Raw genomic sequence first — 17,833 nt, 5'->3', positions numbered from 1 at the left:
GAGGCTGAGAGTGTGACCCATGAGAAGGTGCACTACGCTTGAAAAGAACTGCTTGAGTTTTCTTTATTATTATTATTATTATTATTATACTTTAAGTTCTAGGGTACATGTGCACAATGTGTAGGTTTGTTACATATGTATACATGTGCCATGTTGGTGTGCTGCACCCATCAGCTCGTCATTTACATTAGGTATTCCTCCTAATGCTATCCCTCCCCCCTCCCACCACCCCATGACAGGCCCCAGTGTGTGATGTTCCCCACCCTGTGTCCAAGTGTTCTCATTGCTCAATTCGCACCTATGAGCAAGAACATGCAGTGTTTGGTTTTCTGTCCTTGCGATAGTTCGCTGAGAATGATGGTTTCCAGCGTCATCCATGTCCCTACAAAGGACATGAACTCATCCTTTTTTATGGCTGCATAGTATTCTATGGTGTATATGTGCCACATTTTCTTAATCCAGTCTATCATTGACGGACATTTGGGTTGGTTCCAAGTCTTTGCTATTGTGAATAGTGCCACAATAAACATACATGTGCATGTGTCTTTATAGTAGCGTGATTTATAATCCTTTGGGTATATACCCAGTAATGGGATTGCTGGGTCTAATTTATACAAACAGAAATCTGGAGAACAGGCATGGGAATGGCTATTAAGGGTGTGGGATAATGGTGGAAGAAACATAGAGTTGGGTCAGGTCGAATTTATTGATTTGGGCCCACTAAGAGGGAAGGGTGCAGGATTGAGAAGGAACTTCAGAGGTGTTAGAATGTTCTTTCATCACCCAGGTACTAAGCCTAGTACCTAATAGTTATTTTTTCTACTCATCTCCCTCCTCCCACCCTCACCCTCAGTGGGCCCCAGTGTCTATTGTTCTCCTCTTTATGTTCATGTGTTCTCATCATTTAGTTCCCACTTATAAGTGAGAACATGTAGTGTTTGGTTTTCTGTTTCTGTGTTAGTTTGCTAAGAATGATGGCTTCCAGCTCCATCCATGTTCCTGCAAAGGACAGGATCTTGTTCTTTTTCATGGCTGCATAGTAGTCCATGGTGTGTATATACCACATTTTCTTTATCCAGTCTACCATTGATGGGCATTTAGGTTGATTCCCTGTGTTTGCTATTGTGAATAGTGCTGCAATGAACATATGCCTGCATGTGTCTTTATGGTAGAATGATTTATATTCCTTTGGGTATATACTCAGCAATGGATTGCTGGGTGAAATGGTAGTTCTGTTTTCTGAAGACCTGATAGGGGCTGTATAATTACAAAAATGTTTTTATAATTACTTGAGAATATGTAACAGCAGATTTACTCATGTGTCTGTTTTAGACAAAATGGAAAAAGCCAGTTTTCTGGGATTATTTGCCATTCAAGTTTCTGCTTGTTCTTAATCAAGCAAATCATTATCTATGTCTCTTTGGTGGGAATGTCATGAACTTCAAACAAACTTTGTGCCTCCAGAAGAACTGGAGTGGGTACATGGCATAGACTTTGTAGTTGCAAGAGTCAGAGTACATGTAGGTAATAGGAATCCTGGAGATAGGTTTCTTTCATGCAGCACCTCTAGGAGTCTATGCCACACAGACACTCTTCATTTCTGGAGCAAGATGTGGCCTGCAGCATTTCCCAGGTATATTTTCCCATGGAACCGAACTTTCCACACCCCAAAACTTTTTTTTCAGTACTTATTTCATGAGAGGAAATAACAGATAAAGCATGGGCTTTGAGTTCAAACCTTTCCAGATTTGAATTTCAACTTTACTACTCTCTACTTTTTCATCTCAAGCCAGGAACTTTGCCTCTCCAACTCTCAGTTTCTTCAGAGGTAAAATACCTGTTGTAAAGATCAAGAGCAATTAGGCAAGAAAAGAAATACTTAAAACAATGCCTGGTGCACAAAAAAACACTCACTCAGTGGCTGCTGTTGCAGCTACTACAGCAAAATAATTAATACCAGAGCTGTATCTCCCTCTCACATATTTTCTCTGACTTTCAGACATGGGTTTTTAGCTGCCTGTTTTCTGTTCACATATGTGTTCCACAGAGACCTCGAATTCAGTATGTACACCCAAAATTTATATAATCTTCCTTTATATCTTCTCTGGTTGATACAACCACATCCAGTCAACTGCTAAATCTGGTCAGCTGTGTCTCCTAAATATATCTCACATCTATTCACCTCTCCTCAGTTTCAAGACTGTGTCATAGCTTGCCTGGGCTACTCCTGTTGTCTCTCTCGAGTACTTTCTATGTTACCAACCTGGCTTCTGCATTGTAGCCCAAATGCTCAGTCTAAACACTTAGGGGATCATGCTGCTTCTCAAGTTTGAACTTTCAGAGCCTCTCTAAGGCCCACAATAGGGTTTTTCAAACTTGCTAACCCTAACACCAGTTGAAGTCCTTAAAATTATAGATTCCTGGACCATCTCCAGGAATCCTTTCCTCTAGAGATTCTGATCCAGATGATCTTGGGTTTGGCCCAGGATGTTTCCATTTTAAGTAAGCTGCCAGGAACTACTAATGGTCAAATTTGGAAATTCTTCACACGTAAATAATCCACACTGTGTTGCATGGCACCTCTGGCCAGCTATCCAGTACTTTCTTTTTTATTTTATTTTTATTTTTATTTTTTTGGAGACAGGGTCTCGCTCTGTTGCCCAGGCTGGGAGTGCAAGGCTGCATGCAGCCTTGATGTCAGCAGGCTCAAAGCAATCATCCCACTTCAGCCTCCTGAGTCACCAGGGCTATAAATGTATACCATCATGTCCAGCTAATACTTAATTTTTTGTAGAGACAGGATCTTGCCATATTTCCAAAGCTATTCTTGAACTCCTGGGCTCAAGTGATCCTCCTGCCTTGGTCTCCCAAAGTGCTAGGATTACAGGTGTGAGCCATTGCATGCAGCCTCTAGGACCCTCTTAACTCATGCTCTGAGCTTCCCCATACAATAAGCTACATCATCCTTTAGAAAGTCTGCACTTTGCACTCTCTCCTCATGGAATACCTTTTTCTTCATCTCTAATTACCCCTTACCAAGTGGCAAAAGCCTTGCAGTCTTTCAAGAACTTGTTCCAGTACCTCCTTCAGACAGCCTACCCTCAATCCAGTAGTTTGTTGGCGCCCCCCACCCCCCTTTTTTTTTTTTTAAGATGGAGTCTCGCTCTGTCGCCCAGGCTGGAGTGCAGTGGCACGATCTCGGCTCACTGCAAGCTCTGCCTCCCAGGTCACACCATTCTCCTGCCTCAGCCTCCCGAGTAGTTGGGACTATAGGCACCCACCAACACGCCCGGCTAATTTTTTTTTTTTTTTTTTTTTTTGTATTTTTAGTAGAGACGGGGTTTCACCTTGTTAGCTAGTATGGTCTTGATCTCCTGACCTTGTGATCCACCCGCCTTGGCCTCCCAAAGTGCTGGAGTTACAGGCATGAGCCACCGTGCCCAGCCTTGTCAGCCCCTTTCTATGCAATTATAGCATTTTCACATCGTGGTGCAATTTTTGGTTTATGTGTGTCTCTGTTCCACCAGACTTGAGGACAGGAATTATTTCATTTCTATAGCCTCAGCATTTAGCTCAGTTTCTGCAAAATGATAGAAGTTAGTGAATGTTTGTTGAAAGAATAAAAGGGAAAGAAGAAGGCTAGAAAGAACCCTTGCATTATACCAGTAGTTACAAAAATGTTACTTGGAGTCCTGAAGTGTCTCAAGGAGAACCGATGGTCAGAGTGGAGGCCTAACTATGGAGGATTCCTGCATTATCCCCCTTTCCTGAAACCATCACCTCTGATTCAACCCAAGAAAATCTGCTTCTTAATTTTTTATATGTTGGTGAACAGAGTAAGGTTCTGTTGAAAAGAAGAGAAAAGCTGACAGTAAAAATAAATTTGGAAACCATAGCCCTGAGCCATCATTTGCCTTTATAAAACCCCTTTTTTTGTGTATTTCTGCTTTCTGTGCTTTAAAATGAAGTGGGAAAACTTAAAGAATTTGAGAAATAAAGCCAAGTGATCTAAATTGGAAAATGAATCTATGAGGGGATATTAGATATTTCCTACTCTGTTGGGTCATACAGTGTAGTATAACCTTGGGGCTACTTGCTTATTTTCAAGCACCTGGCAGGTTATCATGAGAGAGATGCTAAGCAGTTGACATCCATATTCATGGAGGACCAAATGAGGAACATAAAGATTAAATTGAAAAAGTTGGGAGAATTCCTCTAAATTTATTTGAGAAAACTGCTTCCGTTTCCAAAACAGAGTCTTTAGGATGTACCCTCATTGAGGATAAGAAACTCGTCTCTGCCTTAGTGCCTGGCATGGGCTGGTACCTCATTGGCAGTCACCAAACATTTGTTGAAGGGATGCATGAATTGCCATCAATGAAGGCATGTACAAAAAGCAGTGACATCCAAGAATTATAAATCTCAAAAAAGGTAGTTATCTTAAAATTAAGACACCATTAGACTTGTCACAGATTGAAATTATGGGATTCATTTGTAAGAACTTGATCAATAATATGAAATTAATGTAACTTCATATGCTATATGTCTATAGTTCATCATCATAAAAACAACTAAAGGTAGAGTAGTTGTCTTGTAATATTGCTTACTGAAGAGTAAGAATTAACCATCTCTTTTTCTCTTGAAATCAGAGATCAGATAGTAACTTAGAAAGATGGTTTCTCATTCATATTGAAGAGAAAGAATTACTCATATAGAGGTGTGAGTGTTTATGAAATCTCATGAGTAAATTTGACTCTCTTGGCCACAGTTTCTGTTACACCTTTGAAGAATACGAGTACTTGCTCTTGCTCTAGTTGCCAAGTAGATTCAATCAGCATTTATCCAACTATGTTTCTACAGACTCCATTGCCTTACACAAAAGTGGGTTGTGGGGTAAAATGTCACCTGTCCCCTTAGTTCTTAAAACATATACCACCATTTTAAGCCTCTGAAAAGTCCTAGAGGGTAGAAACCTGTCTGTGTTCAATACAGTATTTCCCAACAATATTTTGCCACTTTTTTTGTAAAACAGCTATTGACAAATCATGGGAACATTGGATAGATTATTTGTCTTCAAATAGTTTGAATATTAATGGAAAGCAGCATTTATTTATCATACCCATTATAGAAGCTAGCAAAATATATAAATAAATGGGTATATAAACAGGTGTGATAGATAAATTAAATAATTATATGTATGCCCAAAGCCCTCTGAAGTGAAAAAAACAGTTATTTTGAGTGTTAAAAATTGTCAAAAAGACCAGGTGAAACTAGAGTATGAAAGTCTTGAGGAAATGTAAAGCTCAGGTTGGCACTGTGAGAACTAAACTTAAGGGCTTCCTTTCATTATTGAGGAGAAAAAGAGAAGTTCCTATGTTCTGATAGAGCCAGCAAGCCTATTTACCTAGATATTTGCTTCATCTACCATTTTAACTTTGGACAAGACCTTGGTGTAAGTCCCTCCAAATAGTACCCTGCTATGGGCAGCTCCAAAAAGCAGCCTGTTGGGGAGGTGTCTGCTTTTGAGAGATTCACAGAGCATCTAATGTGAGGATGAGAACAACTGTATGTTTTCCTTCTGAAGAATAGTACAGAAGTTATGATAGATTCTCTTGAAAATCTCTTTGAAAGACATAAATTTCCTGAAACCTACTTTTATACTCATGTATCTGTGAAGACATATGATCACATTATCAGATAATTGGGGATTGTTATGTGCATGGTATACATATTAGTTAGATCAACTTCTGTAACAAAAAATATATTATGGTTCTAACACAATAAAAGTGTATTTTCTTGCTTTTATAACAGCCCTGGGTGGGTGAATTTGCAGCTAGTAAGATAGCCTTCATCCACACATTTATTTAGGGACCAAGACTAATGGATAATCTGCCATCATCAATACATAGCACCGAGGTTGTACTAGGGGTCATCTCCACTCCAGGTCTCTAGAAGGGGAAAAAGCATGAAGGCACATATATAAGAAGTTTTTAGGACTAAGCCTAGAAATTGCACACATCACATTCATTCACATTTTGGTGTCTAGAATTCAGTCACATGGCTCCACTCAACTGCAATGGGGGGGCTAAGATGTATACCCTAGCTGTGTACCCAAGAAGAAACAGAAAACATGGATTTAGTGAGCATCTGGGGGACTGTGTCTGTCACAACATACTTGATGCTTGTTGGTCCTTTGTCACCAAATTAGAAGGTTGATTTGTGCTATCTCATTTGCTCCCTCCTGGCTCATGGATGTTTCTGCATAGTGTGATGGTGATGTACCCATCCATTTTATGGTGACCCTCATTAGCAAACTTCCACATACCACACAGCAGTTCTTCAGGAAATTTCCACCTTTTTCCATTCAACATTTATTGAGCACCTGTTATCGGGTTAGGCTCTTAGAAGTACTAGAGGTACAGAGGGGGAACAAATGTCCTTATCCTTGGGATTTTATTCTCTTGTGTAAGAGAAAGACAATAAACAAAGAAAGAAAATAATTAGTTTGTGCTACATGCTGTAAAAAAGTGAGTAAGTAATGGGAAGGGGTAAAGGAGTACTGCTCTTGCCAACATATCAAAGTTGGCTTCTCTAGGAAACTGGCATTTAGGCTAAGATCTGAAGGATGGCAGTGAGCCAGCCACTTGGGCTGAAAGAACAGCATTCCAGAGAAAACAACATGCACAAAGGTCTGAAGGCAAGAATGAGCTTGGCATGTTCAAGAAACTTGTATCTAGGACACCAGTGTGTGTGTGGAGAATAAGCAAGAAAGGCTCATGTGAGATGAGATGGGGCTGTAAGATATGCCGAGTCAAGTGTTTCACACAAGGCCATGCAGATCTTGGAGAGTTTACGTGTTATCTGAGAGTGAGAGTAAACCACGAAAAAGTTTGTTGTTTGTTTTCTGTAACAGCTTTATGTAATATAATTCACATACTATAGAGTTTACCCATTCAAAGGGTACAGTTCAGTGGCTTTTATTATATTAGAGTTAGGCAACCATTTCCACAGTCCATCTTAGAACAGTATCATCAACTCAAAAAGAAATCCCATACCATTTAATAGTCACTCCATTTCCTCCAAACCCCCAGCTCTAGGCAAACACTAATCTATTTTCAGTCTCTGTAGATTTGCCTATTGTAGACATTTCATAAAAATGGAATCATACAGTGTGTGGTCTTATGTGATTGGCTTCCATTACTTAGAGTATTGTTTTCAAGGTTCATCAACATTTTAGTATGTGTCAATACTTCATTACTTTTATGGCTGAATAATATTTTGTTATTTGGCTATATCTACCACATTTTATTTATCCACTTGTCAGTGGGTATTTTGGTTGTTTTCACCTTCTGGCTATTATTAATAATGCTATGAACATTCATGTACAAATTTTTGTGCAACCATATGTTTTTATTTCTCTTGGATATATACCTAGGAGTAGAATTTCTGGGTCATATGGTTACTATGCTAACCTTTTGAGGAACTTCCAGACTGTTTTTCCAAAGTGGCAGTACCATTTTGCATTCCCTTCAGCTGTGTATAATGGTTCCAATTTCTCCATTTCCTTGTCAGCACTTACGATTATCTATCATTTTGAATAAAGCCATTCTAGAGGGGTGAAGTGGTACCCTCATTGTGCTTTTGATTTGCCATTCCCTGATGACTAATGATGCTGAACATCTTTTCATATGTTTATTTGCCATTTGTGTATTTTCTTTGGAGAAATATCTATTCAAGTTACCCACTTTTGAATTGTCTTTTTATTATTGAATTTTAAGAGAACTTTATATATTATAGGTACAAGTCCCTTATCTGTATATGATTTATAAATATTTTTGCCCATTCTGTGGCTTGTTTGTTGCTTTGTTGATGGTGTCTTTTGATGCACAATAGTTTTTTACTGTAATGAAGTCCCTTTTTTTGTTGTTGCTTGTGCTGTTGGTGTCCTTCCTACCTAAGAAATCATTACTTAATTCAAGGTCATGAGAATTTATACCTATATTTTCTACTAAGAATTTTGTAGTTTTAGCTCTTACATGTAGATCTATGATTCATTTTTACTTAATTTTTATATATGGTGTGAAATAAAAATCCAGCTTCATTCCTTTGCATGTGAATATCTACTTGTCCCAACACTGTTTGTTGAAATACTATTCTTTTCTCCACTGAGTTGTCTTAACACCCTTGTAAAAAATCAGTTGACAGCATGAAAAGGTTTTAAGCTGGGAAAAGATATGATCTGATTCGTATTTTAAAAGGATCAGTCTCTCCAAGAATGGCTTTTAGAGAGGCAAAAACAGAAGTAGAGCTGGGAAGCTGTTATAATAATCCAAGTTAGTCAAGTAATGGCCAAAACTAGTGGCAGCAAAGGAGATGGCAAGCTTTATAAAGATTGAAGATACTTTGGGGAGAGAATTGCCTTGACTCTATGTTTTTGCCACTTTTTCACTTGTCTGTGTCACAGCTGTCTTTTCTACCTTTCCCCATTACATTTTCTCTTAAATGGTCTTGAGAATTTTTTTCTGTTATTTTTGGAAGTGTTTTTTTTTCTACTTTACTGTTTTTTATTTCCTGTCTGTGATAAAACTCACAACTTATTTGTATCTACACTGTTAATAAAACCACAGCTTATTTGTATCTACACCTATTGTTTCCTTCTTCACTCTTTCCTGGATTCTATCCCTCTTCACCTACTCAGTGATTTTCCTTTACCAGTTATATCCTGTGTCTTCAGTAGTTCTCCTTCTATAAGCGTTGTCCCATTAGATATAAATTTTCTTAGGTGTATCCCATCTTTTTTTGAGTCAGGTTTTTAAAATGTAATTTATACACAGTGAAATTCACCCTTTATAATGCATAGTTCAGTGAGTCCTGACAAATGTATATAGTTGTGAAACCATCACCACAGTCAAGAAATAGAACATTTCATCACTCTCAAAAAGTTCCCTCATGTACCTTTGCAGTCAGTCCCTACCCTTCTTCCCCAGCCCTAGCAACTGATTTGATTTCTGTTCCTATAGTTTTGTCTTTTCCAGAATGCAACATAAATGGAGACACAGAGCCTATGGCCTTTTTTCATTGAGTTTTTTCATTTAGTATAATGCTTTTGAGATTCATCCATATTATTATACATCCCAGTAGTTTGTTTTATAAATTGTGAAATGATACTCTATTATGTAGATTATTCATTTATCCCCCTGATGGATATTTGGGTTCTTACATGTTTTGGCCATTGTGGATAATGCTGCTATAAATATTTATATATACATTTTTGGGTAAATTTTTTCATTTCTCCTGAGTAAACACATATGAGGAGAATTACTGGGTCATTTAGTATGTATATGTTTATAAGAAATTGTCAAGCTGTTTTCCAAAGTGGATGTACCATTTTGCATTCTTACCAACAGTTTATGAGAGGTTTAGTTCTAGTTACTTGACATTCTTACCAACCTTTGGTATATTCATTCTTCCTTTTTTTTTTTTTTTTTGAGACAGAGTTTCTCTCTTGTTGCCCAGGCTGGAGTGCAATGGTACAATCTCAGCTCACTGCAACCTCTGCCTCCCGGGTTCAAGCGATTCTCCTGCTTCGGCCTCCAGAGCAGCTAGGATTACAGGCACAGGCCACCATGCCCGGCTAACTTTTGTGTTTTTAGTAGAGACAAGGTTTCACCATGTTGGCCAGGCTGGTCTTGAACTCCTGACCTCATGTGATCTGCCCGCCTCGGCCTCTCAAAGTGCTGGGATTACAGGCGTGAGCCACTGTGCCCGGCTGGTATATTCTTTCTTTAATTATAGCTATTCTAGTAGGTGTGTAGTGGTATCTTACTGCGTTTTTTTGTTTTCTGGTGTGTGTGTGTGTGTGTGTGTGTGTGTGTGTGTGTGTGTGTGTGTGTGTGTGTGTGTGTGTGTGTGTGTGTGTGTGTGTGTGTGTGTGTGTGTGTGTGTGTGTGTGTGTGTGTGTGTGTGTGTGTGTGTGTGTGTGTGTGTGTGTGTGTGTGTGTGTGTGTGTGTGTGTGTGTGTGTGTGTGTGTGTGTGTGTGATGGAGTTTTGCTCTTTTGCCGAGGCTGGAGTGCAGTGGCGCGATCTAGGCCCACTGCAGCCTCCGTCCCCTGGGTTCAAGCGATTCTTCTGAATCAGCCTCCCGAGTAGCTGGGATTACAGGCACCCGCCACCATGCCTGGCTAATTTTTGTATTTTTAGTAGAGACAGGGTTTCACTATGTTGGCCAGACTGGTCTCGAACTCCTGACCTCAGGAGATCTACCTGTCTCATCCTCCCAAAGTGCTGGGATTACAAGTGTGAGCCACCGCACCCAGCCCTCACTGTGTTTTTAATTTGCATTTCTCTAATGATTAATGATATTTTCTTGTGCTTATTTGCCATCTCTGCACATCCTTTGATGAAGGGTCTGTTCAAATCTTGTGTCCATTTTTTATTTGAATGTTTATTCTTATTGGACATTTTATATGTTGTCAATACAATTTTTTCTTAGGTGAATGTTTTGTGATTATTTTCTCTCAGTCTGTAGCTTGTCCTTTCATTTTCTCACCAGTATCTTTTAAAAAGGAAGCTTTTAATTTCTGTAAAGTCTGATTTATCATTTTGTTGTGATTTGTGATACTTGCTTAATAATCTCTGGCCACAGAAAGTTTTCTACTATGTGCTAAATGTGGAAACAAATGTGAACAAGATATATAAGATACTTGTCTTCATTTTTCACTGAGTTGTCTTCTTTTATAGTTTTAGCTCTTGTATTTGAGCCTGTGATACATTCAAGTTAATTTTTATAAACAAGGGTCAAGGCTTAGTTTTTTTCATATGGATTGTTCAGCACCATTTGCTGAACGTGCTATACACCCCCCCCCTTGATACCTTTATTTGAAATTAATTGACTGTGTATATGTGGGTTATCCCATATTTTAACAAAGACTCCCTCAACCCCACATGCCCATTTAACTAAAAATGCATCACTTCCACCTCTTCACAACCATTCTTTAAAGTGTGGTCTAGACTGTGCTTCATCATTTCTTTCTTACTCCTCACACTGGCATCTTTCTCTACCATTTCATTAAAACAGTTCTTGCCAGAATCACCAGTGATCTGTGTTCGAGAGTTTTGTCCTTGTTACATGTGACTCTCAATGGTCTTGGACCTTGTTGACCCCTCCCTCCTCTTTCAGACACTCTCTTCACTTGACTAGTGCAACATCTTACCATCCTTCATATTTTTCTTCTGTTTTTCCATTTGTCCCACGTGTCTACTTTGATAGTTTTTCTTCTACCCATTTCTTAAATGTCATTGTCCCTCAGCAATCTGACCACAGCCCCTTTTCTCTTTGTTCTTTGCATGTTCCCTGCTTATTCCCATGTGTTCCCTGGATGAAGAATCTCAAATTTTTATCTGACCCAAATCTTTCTGAGATTCATTTCTGCATATCTAACTGCCTACCAGGACCATAGCTGTATGAGGAAAAAGTACCTTGTATATGTCTTGTTCACATTTATATTCACATGCCAAGCACACAGAACTTAATAACAATTTGTAGACTGATCAAATGAATACATGAACAAACTAAACTGATACTACATATATTCCATGAGTACATGACTGGAGGCACAAAATAAGTAAGTTACTTTTGGAATCACATACTTTGTCTTCACCATGGCACAGTTTTCCTTTCCAGTTGGTAGTGAATCGTCGGATAAAAAGGTGGGAATGAGATTCTGCGCAGGGGCAGGAAGGAGATGCGAGAGTAAAGAGACATTTCTCCAAATGTTGCAAACACTGTTTCTAAGGTTTTCTAGTCCAGTATTTGTAATTTCTTCCTGAAATTACGTATATTATTTGGAGAATAAAATATTTAGTGGCTCTATTAAATTCTGATTGTAGCTTTAGCTATAACACATCATTTCTTTTTGAATTTCCACCAAAGTTTTTATAAATTGCTGTAACATTTTTTAAGACCTAAAGCAAGCTTGTCCAACTTGTGGTCCACAGGCTGCATGCAGCCCACAATGGCTTTGAATGCAGCCCAACACAAATTCATAAACTTTCTTAAAACATCGTGAGTTTTTTTTATTTTTATTTTTATGTTTTAGCTCATCAGCTACCATTAGTGTTAGTGTATTTTATGTGTGGCCCAAGACAGTTCTTCTTCCAATGCGACCCAGGGTAGCCAAAAGATTGGACACTGCTGCCCTAAAGTGATTCTCAAGAGTTATATAAAACAGCACTCCCCAATGTTTTTGGCACCAGTGACCAATTTCATGGAAGCCAATTTTTCCATAGACTGATGGGTGGAGGTGGTGGTGTGGGATGGTTTTGGGATGAAGCTGTTCTACCTTAGATCATCAGGCATTAGTTAGATTCTCATAAGGAGCATACAACCTATATCCCTCCACGTGAAGTTCACAATAGGGTTTGTGCTCCTATGAAAATCTAATGCCACTGCTGATCTGACAGGAGGCAGAGCTCAGGTGGTAATGCTTGTCCACCTGCTGCTCACCTGCTGTGCCGCCCAGTTCCTCACAGGCCACAGGCCCGTAGCAGTCTTCAGCCCGGGGTTGGGGACTTCTGATATAGAAGATGTAAATTTGGTAATGTAGATTCTTTCGGATCTAATATGATGAATGGTTTTATGATGATCTGAGTGCTCACATCAAAGAATGTATATGCTTGTTATGGATTTCGCATCATGCTGGTGTTTTGGGAATATCTGGGAGAAATATAAGATACAGTCCTCCTTACTGCCCTCAGGGAGCACACACCTTCAAACAGATAAAACACACAGCTACAATCAGCAAATAAACAGAAGCACCTATCAGGCAGTTTGTAGTTTCCTTTGTATGTTACTTGGCAGGAAAAAAGAGGGTGTCCTGCCACTAGACGTGTGTTTTTGGCCTTGCTTGTCACTGCAAGCTGTTATGTAAATATGTTTAGTGTTTTTCCATATCTGCCCTTTTTCTTTGTTCTGGAGTGTGTTACTCACATTTCTCTGTATCTTTCTTTCCTACATTTCAGTGAACGGTTTCTGGTAAGACTGAACAAGAATGGTGGGCCAAGGAACCCAGAGAAGATAGAACGAATGTGTGCCCTTTTTACAGTATGTACAAATTCTCTTTTCCTTCTTTGCTGTTGACTCTAACCAGTGGCCTGCTATGTGGATATTGTCACCCTGGAAACAAGCATTTAGTCTTATTTCCACATACACTGGGGAGAATAGGACTTGATTTATGTTTCTATTAGGTTTTAATGAAATATTTATAGAAAACTGAAATTATATACAGTTTTAAACTTAATTTTTATTAATGAAATATAATCAAGTACCTTTTACTGATACAGATTTTATAAGCTATTTCATATAATAGACACTTAAAATCTGACAGAACTAGCCTGGACAACATGCCAAAACCCAATCTGTAGAAAAAATTCAAAAATTAGCCGGGTGTGGCGTGTGTCTGTAGTCACAGCTACTTGGGGATGTGAGGCGAGAGGACCGCCTGAGCCCAGGAGGTTGAAGCTGCAGTGAGCCAAGGTCGCACCACTGCACTCCAGCCTAGGTGAAAAAGTGAGGCCAGACCCTGTCTCAAAAAAAAAAAAAAAAAAAAAATCTGACATAGGTCTTTCTTACTGTTCTTATCCAAGGCCACTAGGAATTTCTCTGAGCTGTATAATTTCTGATGCATAATTTATTTTAAAGGTATCCACCAAGTTTACAGCTTTGTAGTTTGTTAGTGAGTTCTTATACAGCAAGACAAACTAAATAGTCCTCTTCCAAATACTAAATGGGGGATCTTTTCCTACTGTGATCTGTACTTTTCTTTATATATATACTTTAAGTTCTAGGGTACATGTGCACAACATGCAGGTTTGTTACATAGGTATACATGTGCCATGTTGGTTTGCTGTACCCATTAACTCGTGATTTACATTAGGTATTTCTCCTAATGCTATCCCTCCCCCCGACCCCACCCCACAACAGGCCCCCGTGTGTGATGTTCCCCGCCCTATGTCCAAGTGTTCTCATTGTTCAAGTCCCACTTATCAGTGAGAACATGCAGTGTTTGGTTTTCTGTCTTTGTGGTAGTTTGCTTAGAATGATGGTTTCCAACTTCATCCATGTGCCTGCAAAGGACATGAAATCATTCTTTTTTATGGCTGCATAGTATTCCATGGTGTATATGTGCCACATTTTCTTTATCCAGTCTGTAATTGGTGGACATTTGGGTTGGTTCTGAGTCTTTGCTATTGTGAATAGTGCCTCAATAAACATACATCTCCATGTGTCTTAATAGTAGCATGATTTATAATCTTTTGGGTATATACCCAGTAATGGGATCACAGGGTCAAATGGTATTTCTAGTTCTAGATCCTTGAGGAATCGCCACACTATCTTCCACAATGGTTGAACTAGTTTACACTCCCACCAACAGTGTAAAAGCGTTCCTATTTCTCCACATCCTCTCCAGCACCTGTTGCTTCCTGACTTTTTAATGATTGCCATTCTAACTAGCGTGAGATGGTATCTCATTGCGGTTTTGATTTGCATTTCTCTGATGACCAGTGATGAGCATTCTTTCATGTGTCTGTTAGCTGCATAAATGTCTTCTTTTGAGAAGTGTCTGTTCATATCCTTTGCCAAGTTTTTGATGGGATTCTTTGTTTTTACTCTTGTAAATTTGTTTAATTTCTTTGTAGATTCTGGATATTAGCCCTTTGTCAGATGGGTAAATTACAGAAATTTTCTCCCATTCTGTAGGTTGCCTGTTCACTCTGATGGCAGTTTCTTTTGCTGTGCAGAAGCTCTTTAGTTTAATTAGATCCCATTTGTCAATTTTGGCTTTTGTTGCCATTGCTTTTGGTGTTTTAGTCATGAAGTCCTTGCCCATGCCTATGTCCTGAATGGTACTGCCTGGGTTTTCTTCTAGGATTTTTAATGGTTTTAGGTCTAACATTTAAGTCCTTAATCCATCTTGAATTAATTTTTGTATAAGGTCTAAGGAAGGGATCCAGTTTCAGCTTTCTACATATGGCTAGCCAGTTTTCCCAGCACCATTTATTAAATAGGGAATCCTTTCCCCATTGCTTGTTTTTGTCAGGTTTGTCAAAGATCAGATAATTGTAAATGTGTGGTGTTATTTCTGAGGCCTCTGTTCTGTTCCATCGGTCTATACCTCTGTTTTGGTACCAGTACCGTGCTGTTTTGGTTACTGTAGCCTTGTAGTATAGTTTGAAGTCAGGTACTGTGATGCCTCCAGCTTTGTTCTTTTGGCTTAGGATTGTCTGGGCAATGTGGGTTCTTTTTTGATTCCATATGAACTTTAAAGTAGTTTTTTCCAATTCTGTGAAGAAAGTCATTGGTAGCTTGATGGGGATGGCATTGAATCTATAAATTACCTTGGGCAATATGGCCATTTTCACGATACGGATTCTTCCTATCCATTAGCATGGAATATTCTTCCATTTGTTTGTGTCCTCTTTTATTTTGTTGAGCAGTGGTTTGTAGTTTCCTTGAAGAGTCCTTCACATCCCTTGTAAGTTGTATTCCTAGGTATTTTATTCTCTTTGTAGCAATTGTGAATGGGAGTTCACTCATGATTTGGCTCTCTGTCTGTTACTGGTGTATAGGAATGCTTGTGATTTTTGCACATTGATTTTGTGTCCTGAAACTTTGCTGAAGTTGCTTATCAGCTGAAGGAGATTTTGGGCTGAGACAATGGGGTTTTCTAAATATCAATCATGTCGTCTGCAAACAGGGACAATTTGACTTCCTCTTTTCCTAATTCAGTACCCTTTATTTCTTTCTCTTGCCTGATTGCCCTAGCCAGAGCTTCCAACACTACATTGAATAGCAGTGGTGAGAGAGGGCATCCCTGTCTTGTGCCAGTTTTCAACGGGAATGCTTCCAGTTTTTGCCCATTCAGTATGATATTGGCTGTGGGTTTGTCCTAAATAGCTCCTATTATTTTGAGGTATGTTCCATCAATACCTAGTTTATTGAGAATTTTTAGCATGAAGGGCTGCTGAATTTTGTCAAAGGCCTTTTCTGCATCTATTGAGATAATCGTGGTTTTTGTCATTGGTTCTGTTTATGTGATGAATTACATTTATTGATTTGTGTATGTTGAACCAGCCTTGCATCCCAGGGATGAAGCCAACTTGATCGTAGTGGATAGGCTTTTTGATGTGCTGCTGGATTCGGTTTGCCAGTATTTTATTGAGGATCTTTGCATCGATGTTCATCAGGTATATTGGTCTAAAAATCTCTTTTTTGTTGTTGTGTCTCTGCCAGGCTTTGGTATCAGGATGATGCTGGCCTCATAAAATGAGTTAGGGAGGATTCCCTCTTTTTCTGTTAATTGGAATAGTTTCAGAAGGAATGGTACCAGCTCCTCTTTGTACCTCTGGTAGAATTCAGCTGTGAACCCGTCGGTCCTGGACTTTTTTTGGTTGGTAGGCTATTAACTATTGCCTCAATTTTAGAACCTGTTATTCATCTATTCAGGGATTCAACTTCTTCCTGGTTTAGTCTTGGGAGGGTGTATGTGTCCAGGAATTTATCCATTTCTTCTAGATTTTCTAGTTTATTTGCATAGAGGTGTTTATAGTATTCTCTGATGGTAGTTTGTATTTCTGTAGGATCGGTGGTGATATCCCCTTTTTCATTTTTTATTATGTCTATTTGTTTCTTCTCTCTTGTCTTCTTTATTAGTCTTGCTAGCAGTTTATCAATTTTGTTGATCTTTTCAAAAAAACAGCTCCTGGATTCATTGATTTTTTGAAGGGTTTTTTGTGTCTATATCTCCTTCAGTTCTGCTCTGATCTCAGTTATTTCTTGCCTTCTGCTAGCTTTTGAATGTGTTTGCTCTTGCTTTTCTAGTTCTTTTAATTGTGATGTTAGGGTGTCAATTTTAGATCTTTCCTGCTTTCTCTTGTGGGCATTTAGTGCTATACATTTCCCTCTACATACTGCTTTGAATGTGTCCCAAAGGTTCTGGTACATTGTGTCTTTGTTCTCATTGGTTTCAAAGAATATCTTTATTTCTGCCTTCATTTAGTTATTAACCCAGTAGTCATTCAGGAGCAGGTTGTTCAGTTTCCATGTAGTTGAGCAGTTTTGAGTGAGCTTCTTAATCCTGAGTTCTAGTTTGATTGCATTGTGGTCTGAGAGACAGTTTATTGTGATTTATGTTCTTTTACATTTGCTGAGGAGTGCTTTACTTCCAACCATGTGTTCAATTTTGGAATAAGTGTGATGTGGTGCTGAGAATAATGTGTATTCTGTTGATTTGGGGTGGAGAGTTCTGTAGATGTCTATTAGGTCCACTTGGTGCAGAGCTGAGTTCAATTCCTGGATGTCCTTGTTAGCCTTCTGTCTCGTTGATGTGTCTAATGTTGACAGTGGGGTGTTAAAGTCTCCCATTATTATTGTGTGGGTGTCTAAGTCTCTTTGTAGGTCTCTAAGGACTTGCTTTATGAATCTTGGTGCTTCTTAGCTCTTCTTGTTGAATTGATCCCTTTACCATTATGTAATGCCCTTCTTTGTCTCTTTTGATCTTTATTAGCTTAAAGTCTGTTTTATCAGAGACTAGGATCGCAACCCCTGCTTTTTTTTTGCTTTCCATTTGCTTGGTAGATCTTCCTCCATCCCTTTATTTTGAGCCTATGTATGTCTCTGCACATGAGATGGGTCTCCTGAATACAGCACACTGATGGGTCTTGACTCTTTGTCCAATTTGCCAGTCTGTGTCTTTTAATTGGGGCATTTAGCCCATTTACATTTAAGGTTAATATTGTTATGTGTGACCTGAGGGACCTGACTGTTAGAAGGAA

At 38.9% G+C, this 17,833-nt stretch overlaps 1 protein-coding gene across 10 annotated transcripts in view; it reads left to right on the top strand.

The window, feature by feature from the left end:
• Nucleotides 1-17,833, top strand: part of DOCK3 (dedicator of cytokinesis 3) — a 739,703-nt gene that overhangs the window by 473,195 nt on the left and 248,675 nt on the right. For all 10 annotated transcript variants that reach the window (XM_054483639.1, XM_054483636.2, XM_054483638.2 and 7 more), the window contains exon 10: nt 13,022-13,103. In XM_054483639.1, the coding sequence (XP_054339614.1) occupies nt 13,022-13,103 (82 nt within the window). The remainder of the gene's footprint in view (nt 1-13,021; nt 13,104-17,833) is intronic.

Source organism: Pongo pygmaeus, chromosome 2 (genome assembly GCF_028885625.2).
Source record: "Pongo pygmaeus isolate AG05252 chromosome 2, NHGRI_mPonPyg2-v2.0_pri, whole genome shotgun sequence".
Classification (NCBI taxonomy): domain Eukaryota; kingdom Metazoa; phylum Chordata; class Mammalia; order Primates; family Hominidae; genus Pongo; species Pongo pygmaeus.
The sequence above is the reverse complement of the archived record's forward strand: the minus strand, read 5'-3'. Positions and strand labels throughout refer to the sequence as shown.